Consider the following 8,003-nt stretch of genomic DNA (forward strand, 5'->3'; position numbering starts at 1 on the left):
ATCAATGGGAAAGCGCGGTAATACAGCGGGCGGTATTAACCCTTTTTCGGCCGCTAGCGAGGGTTAAAACCTCACAGCTAGCGCCCGAATATCGCGGTAAATACGACTGTATAGCCGCGCTACAAATAGCGCGGCTATACGCCTCAATGTGAAAGCAGCCTAATGTTCTTAGTCGTGGTGCTTATACAGTGAAAGGACTTTAGGCAACTTCCTGGATCAGTTTGCAGCATCCTTAGCCCAGGTGTGATCTTATAATTCTGGGGCTCCATATTTGAGATCCAACCTACCAGAGTTCCTAATTCTGTCACATTTAAATAATCTTAAGCCTCCTCTTGCATAAAATGTCTGCATTTAAATTATGTTACTGCTAGTTGTTGCTCCAACCCAGGCTGAAGCCCAATTTATGGGCATTCCCATGGGGGAGGTACGGCCTGCACGGAAGCCACCACTTTCATTTTGCACTTACTCTGCAATTTTCATTTTTACTGCAAAAGCTATGGAGCAAAAATCCACAGCAGCAGTTGCCATTTAGGATCTGAGAAGGGAATACAGTTGTAATTGATGAATAGCATTTGAATGACTGAACTAGAGAGCACTGCCGTCATTCACATAAGTATGAGCTGACAACACGACAGCAACTACACTTGTTCAAATGCGACTGTTCTCACTAGGGATGAGCTTTATGTTTGAGTCAAACATGAGTTTGATTCGAACATTGGCTGTTCGCCGAACAGCGAATAATTTGGGGTGTTCACGGCAAATTCAAAAAATCGCAGAACACCCTTTAAAAGTCTATGGGAGAAATCTTAAGTGCTAATTTTAAAGGTTAATATGCAAGTTATTGTCATAAAAAGTGTTCGGGGACCTGGGTCCTGTCCCAGGGGACATGTATCAATGCAAAAAAAGTTTTAAAAACGGCTGTTTTTTCGGGAGCAGTGATTTTAACCACTTAAGCCCCGGACCATATTGCTGCCTAAAGACCCAAGGTGTTTTTACAGTTTGGGACTGCATCGCTTTAACAGACAATTGCGCGGTCGTGCGACGTGGCTCCCAAACAAAATTGGCGTCCTTTTTTCCCCACAAATAGAGCTTTCTTTTGGTGGTATTTTATCACCCCGGCGGTTTTTATTTTTTGCGCTATAAACACAAATAGAGCGACAATTTTGAAAAAAATGCAATATTTTTTACTTTTTGCTATAATAAATATCCCCCAAAAACATATATAAAATATTTTTTTTCCTCAGTTTAGGGCGATACGTATTCTTGTACCTATTTTTGGTAAAAAAAAAAAAATCGCAATAAGCGTTTATCGATTGGTTTGCGCAAAATTTATAGCGTTTACAAAATAGGGGATAGTTTTATTGCATTTTTATAAATTTTTTTTTTTTTTTACTACTAATGGCGGCGATCAGCAATTTTTTTCGTGACTGCGACATTATGGCGGACACTTCGGACAATTTTGACACATTTTTGGGACCATTGTCATTTTCACAGCAAAAAATGCATTTAAATTGCATTCTTTATTGTGAAAATAACGGTTGCAGTTTGGGAGTTAACCACAGGTGGCGCTGTAGGATTTGGTGTACACTGTGTGTGTGTTTACAACTGTAGGGGGGTGTGGCTGTAGGAATGACGTCATCGATCGAGTCTCCCTATATAAGGGATCACTCGATCGATGCAGCGCCATAGTGAAGCACGGGGAAGCCGTGTTTACACACGGCTCTCCTCGTTCTTCAGCTCCGGGGAGCGATCGCGACGGAGCGGCTAAAAACAAATAGCCGCGCCGTCGTCCCGGATCACTCCCCGAGGGGACCCGACCGCCGCAAGTCGCGGGGGGGGGGGTCCCGATCGGACCCACGTCTAGGCAGGGACGTACAGGTACGCCAATGTGCCTGTACGTGCCATTCTGCCGACGTATATGTACATGCGGCGGTCGGGAAGGGGTTAATAATGCTTAAAGTCAAAAAATAAAAGTGAAATATTCCTTTAAATTTCGTACCTGGGGGGTGTCTATAGTATGCCTGTAAAGTAGTGCATGTTTCCCGTGTTTATAACGGTCTCTGCACAAAAATTACATTTCTAAAAAGGAAAAAAAAAAAAGTAATTTAAAACTACTTGTGGCTATTATGAATTGTTGGGTCCCGGCAATACAGATAAAAGTCATTGGGGGAAAAAAATTAAAATAAATAAAAAGATGGCGTGGGATTCCCCCCAAAATCCATACCAGACCCTTATCCGAGCACGCAACCTGGCAGGCCGCAGGAAAAGAGGGGGGCGGACGAGAGAGCGCCCCCTCCTGAACCGTACCAGGCCACATGCCCTCAACATGTTGATGGGGACAAGGGCCTACTTTACAGGCATACTATAGACTGTTCGCATGTTCTGCTGCAAACCGAACCGGGGGGTGTTCGGCTCATCCCTAGTTCTCACCAGCTTTCTTTACAGTAAAAATGAAGACTGTAGAGGAGGCACAAGGCTTCACAATTAAAAGAAAGGGCTGCAGATGATTGAACTGGCAGTTTTCAGAGGTGGGTGGACAAGGTGGTGTGGGCTCTGTCTGCAGATTGTCAGTCATAAGTCCATCTCCTTGCTCCAGTGTGGTCAGGCAGAGATGGGGCGAGGGAGGCAAGTTGTCTGACCACATTACTCAGTAACTACACCACAGATTTCAACTAGACCAAGGGGTATGTGTACTGCCCCCCTGGGGATTTAACAAGGGTTTTCTTCTCTTTACATAGATAATGTGTCTACTTTCTCTGCTAACCATTGCGAGTTTCTCCCAAACCTCTGTGGAAAAATCAGTCAGCAGAAATGATTACTGCAATCAAGAGTTGCTCAAACCTCCCAGTTCTTTCGCCAAGTAAACCCTAAACCTTAACAAAGTTCAAATAAAAAAAATCAGGACTCAAGTCATATCAGAGTATATTTTATGCAGCGCCACTTCTAAATAAAACAGTTGGTTTCAAATATAGCTCACCTGGCAAAGACATCAGCACTGAGCACAGATCCGATGATGTTCCCCAAGTGAGGGACATTATTCACATAGGGTAAGGCACTGGTAATCAGCAAGTTTTTCTCACCTTCTACGGGCAGGCTGGAAGTAAGAGGATCAGTTGTCAAAAGTCTGAAGAAGCACAATATGGTTTCAAATGAAAGTACTACTAAAACCCCAACACATCAGGATTGATTCCTATTGCAGAGCACAGTAATCGATTTCAGCATAGTTCATTGAAAAGAACTAGCAATTAAAACTTTTTTATTTTATTTTAGTTTTGCACTTGTATCCTTCCCATAAAAGTTCTGTCTGTCATTGTAAATTGAACTGTTCAACATCGTGTTACCAGTTTTGATAAAAGAGTGCTCCGTTAAAAAAAACTAAAAACACGCACAAACGTTTCCTACCTTAAAAGGGAACCAGTCACATATGGGCTTATGTAGGAACACGGTTATCCAATCTTAAAGCGGAGGTTCACCCTCAATCTGAACTTTATATCACTAGTAACTGCAGCCTTAGTACATGTATAATCAAACCTTGATTCAGATGATTTTATCTCGCTTCCGGGTATTGTTTCCCTGCGGGAGTGGGCGTGTCGCTCCTTTTCCCCCCCAACTGCCCAGTGTTTAATGGGAGCTGGGCGCAATGTCTCCTGGGAGTTATGTGTCAAGACTCCCAGGAGATGACGTTTACTCTCAATAACAGGATTCTCGCGCTATCTGAAATGACATCACCCGTTGTCATGGTAATGTGGAATTGTTGATGGCGCAGCTCGCCGTCAATACAGCGCATGCGCGAGATTACGCGGTGCATGATGGGAGTGTCGGATCACCGCATCCAGGAAGTCTGCTTGTGGGCTTCACAATGCCCACAAGCAAGATGGAAAACGCCTGGATGTTTTTTTAAAAGTCCTTCTTTATGACGGAAAACGAGGCAATGCGATTAGACGTGGCTAGCAAGTGAGTGTCAAATTTATATATGTTTTACTATGCATTGCACACCAAAAAAAAACAAAAAAACGAGAAACCGCGGAACCTCCGCTTTAAAGTGGCATTAAACACACTTATTTTAAATGTGGGTGACAGGCAGAGACTTTACGACAGAAAAGACCCTATCGATCTGTGAAGCAGACAGGAAGCCTCCTGCCTGTCGGGTGAAAGCATTTGGAAGGCAGTGCTGCACTCTCACACCCCCCCACTACTGGCGCCCCCTGCCATGCTTATCGGGCCCCGCTTGCCCATCTGTGGGCAAGGGACCAACACGGCAGGGGAAGGAGAAAAGCTCTTCTCCCCTTCATGCTGTGATCCAGAAAGCAACGGCTGTAACGTCACTTTCGGGTCAGCATCTAGGTGTCCCCAGCTAGCTCAGCGGGGAAAAACCCTGCACATCTCAAAGAAAACCTGTTAAATAAAAATCACCACAAGAAGAAAAAAAAAAAGGGGATGAATTTTTTTTTTAAGTTACACCCAAGCACATAAGTCCTCCCAAATGTTTTGAGGCCCCCACCTCCACATATACACACGTAAATGCATGCAGGAAACCGTTGATTGTGATACACGTTACATACCGCTGCACACGCTGGCGTGAGAGCAATAATTCTAGCACAAGACCCCTTCTGTGATGACAAACTTATACCTAAAGGGGGCTTTTGAAGCGTCGCCTATAGAATCTATAAAAGGTACCGAAGTTTGTCGCCATTTCATGGGTGCACACAAATTTAAGGTTTGCCATCTATTTAACCCCCGTCTTTTATATTTTTCCAAAAAAATTGGGTAATTTATTGCGCTCGTTTGTCCTAAAATTCACTTTAGTGTGTTTGTCACAGAAATGTTGCATTTCCTAGACCTCTGTGTTAATATCGTGTGACATAAAAAAATTAAACTACCACCATTTTGATCTCTAGGGTGCCCGCTTTCAAAAATATATAATGTTTGGGAGGGGTTTAACATCATAGTCAGGGCTAAAATTATTTTGTAGACATGTGTGCAAAAAACACAACGGCTCTGGCAGCAAAAAGGTTAAAGAAAAAGGTGGTTCAACAAAATACTGACAAAAAGGGGCGATTCTTTTTTCTCTATGAAGGTTATTTACTAAAACTGGAGTGCGCAAAATCTGTTGCAGCTCTGCATATAAACCAATCAGTTTCCAGTTTTGATTGCCAAAGCTAATTGACCAAACTGAAATTAGAAGCCGATTGGCTACCCCATGCACAGCTGCACCACATTCTGAGTGCATCAGTTTTAGTAAATTTCCCCCAGTGATTCTGTTTTTGAATTATTTTGTATTTATTTTATTTTTTTCTGACATGTTGGTGTTCTTTCAATTGGATGTTATAAGTTGCACTAGTAAATATGAGTATATACCCGAGTATAAGCCAAGTTTTTCAGCTCTTTTTTTTTTAGGGCTGAAAATACCCCTCTCGGCTTATACTCGAGTTAGTGTACCTTGGGCGTCCATTTTTTAAAACTTGCGGCTTCCTCCTGGTCCCGTCCTGTTCTGTGATAGGCGTTTGACACTGTGTTCAGTGTTCCGCCTATCACGGACGTTCTTTCATCCTCTGACTCAGTTTCCCAGCAGACACTGTGTTCAGTGTTCCGCCTATCACGGACCTTCTCTTGTCCAAGGATGAAAGAATGTCTGTGATTGCCGAAACATTGAACACAGTGTGTCTGCTGGGAAACTGAGTCCGGGGATGAAAGAACGTCCGTGATAGGCATTTGACATTGTTCAGCCTATCACAGAATGGGACGGGACCAGGAGGATGCCGAGAGTTTTAAAAAATGGACGCCCGCATCGCAGCCTGTCAAGAATTTCAGGTACACTGCAATGGGCACAGCGAGGCGTGCAAATGGGCACAGCGAGGCGTGCAAATGGGCACAGTGAGGCGTGCAAATGGGCACAGTTGACCCTTGTTTCTGTTTACAGTAGTCGCTGCATTCTCACCCTAGGCTTATACTCAAGTCAAGTTTTTTGTGGTAAAATTAGGTGCCTCGGCTTATACTCGAGTATATACGGTATATATAAAATAATACAAAAGCAAAAAAAAAAAACACACACAAAACAAAAACAGGTGTGTCTTCATTTCAATGTGATTATTTTAAGAGAGGGGGGCGGGGGGACTGTAAGGATTTGCAACACATAAAAAAGATGGATTATAACACCTAAAACTCCCAGCTAAATAGGAACACAGTATGGAATTATAGTAGGGAGATCTTCCTGTTGGAGTATCTAAGGCCAATCAGCTTCCCCGTTTTATTGCCAAAGCCTAATTGAACAAGCTCAGGTTAGAAGCTGATTGGCAACTATGCATAGCTGCACCAGTTTTAGTAAATCCACCCCATAGTTCAACTAAATGCAGAAGGCACAAAAACCTTACTTGAATGTATGAACTGTGAACGTTGTTATTAAGCATTTAGCTCAACAGTAAAGCAAATACAAGTATCTATCCTGCGGCTTGCCTGGGCAGTTTGGTCACCTGGTACTTTCACATTGCTTAAGGTTGAGGTGTAGAATAAGTGGGGCAATGTACTGGCACTACTCTAAAGGCCTGTACACACGATAAGAAAATCAGAAGTTACATTTCGTACGACGAACGATCTGGCGATTTTCGAATCGTTGGTATGGGGCTTTCGACAGCCGATTCCGATTTTTCATATGACAAAAGCTGGGACGTGCAGACTATAGAATTTTAATCGTACGTTAACACAACGTCCGATTTTCATTTAATTAGTATGGTTTTAATCTGAAAAATCGTAACAGCAAGACTACGCATGCTCAGAAACAAAAGAACACATAGAAAACTATTCAACACATTACGTCATTTCTGAAGTTGAATTCTGTCATACATGATTTTTATATGTTGAGTAACCTCTTCACTTTCATCGGGAGACTAGCGTGCAACAAAAAACGGACGGATGTTCGTCCGAAAATCTGATCATGTGTACAAGGTTTATGACAGCCCCATAAGAATGTATACATCCGAATGTGCCTGCAAGCCAATCTGCAGTAGACAGTCTCAATATACTCACATTGGGTGCTGCTGTGGTTTTGGCTTTGGAATAAGAGACGGGCCCTTCTTCCAAGCTTCAGCGGCGGCAGCAATATCCTCCTCAGACAGCAAACGGGCTGCTGTATCTTCACTCTTAGAATGGATCAAAAGAAAGTTAAACTTATAATCTACGGGAATCTGTGAGCATAAAAATATGATGTACCATTGAGGACTTATTTCTGAAGGAGCAAGGTCTGTGTGCTGCCACCCTAACCTTTCATTTAAAATCTAAATGTGCAAGTAAACCCTTACAAAAAAAAAAAAATCACCACACCCCTTATTTGTTCCCTTTTGGTCTGTTAAAGTGATTGTAAAGGCTTTGGGCTTTTTATTTTTAAATGACAAACATAACATACTTACCTCCACTGTGCAGTTCGTTTTGCACAGAGTGGCCCCAATCATCTTCTGGGGTCCCTCCCTGTATAACCCCCTAGAAACGCTCTCCCGGGGGGGGTGGACGCCAAATGTATGACTCGGCCCCGGCCCCCGTCATTGGATTTGATTGGCAGCAGCAGGAGCAAAGGGCTACGCTGCCATCAATCTATCCAATCAAGAGCTGAGAACCCCGGGCAGAGGAAGAGTGCGTCTCCGCCATGGGAAATTCCAGGGCTTAGGTAAATAAAACAGGGGGGCTGGGGGGCCAGTCACTGCCAGGTGTTTTTTCACTTTAATGCATTAAGGTGAAAAAACACAAGGGTTTACAACCCTTTTAAGTATACCAATGAAAGTGGTGTTATATATACACACAGTATATCCAATGCATAGACAAGGCAATTTGCCTTGTGTCCAATTCAAATCATCGTGCTGTCGTGGTGTGCGCTGGAAAAAAAAGTGCAACATGTGCATTTTTATGTGGATTCTACCACATTTCAACTCGCTGCAGTAAATAAAAGATGAAACGTCAGTTTGGGACATTACAGTAAAATTAGGACTACATAAAAAAAAAAGTAAACCGTCTGA

At 43.0% G+C, this 8,003-nt stretch overlaps 1 protein-coding gene across 2 annotated transcripts in view; it reads right to left on the minus strand.

Annotated features, from left to right (window-relative positions):
* Positions 1-8,003, minus strand: part of MARS1 (methionyl-tRNA synthetase 1) — a 65,651-nt gene that overhangs the window by 40,030 nt on the left and 17,618 nt on the right. For both annotated transcript variants that reach the window (XM_040340916.1, XM_040340917.1), the window contains exons 7-8: positions 7,024-7,136; positions 2,978-3,094 (exon numbers count right to left, since the gene is read on the minus strand). In XM_040340916.1, the coding sequence (XP_040196850.1) occupies positions 2,978-3,094; positions 7,024-7,136 (230 nt within the window). The remainder of the gene's footprint in view (positions 1-2,977; positions 3,095-7,023; positions 7,137-8,003) is intronic.

The sequence above is a fragment of the Rana temporaria genome, chromosome 2 (genome assembly GCF_905171775.1).
Source record: "Rana temporaria chromosome 2, aRanTem1.1, whole genome shotgun sequence".
Lineage (NCBI taxonomy): Eukaryota > Metazoa > Chordata > Amphibia > Anura > Ranidae > Rana > Rana temporaria.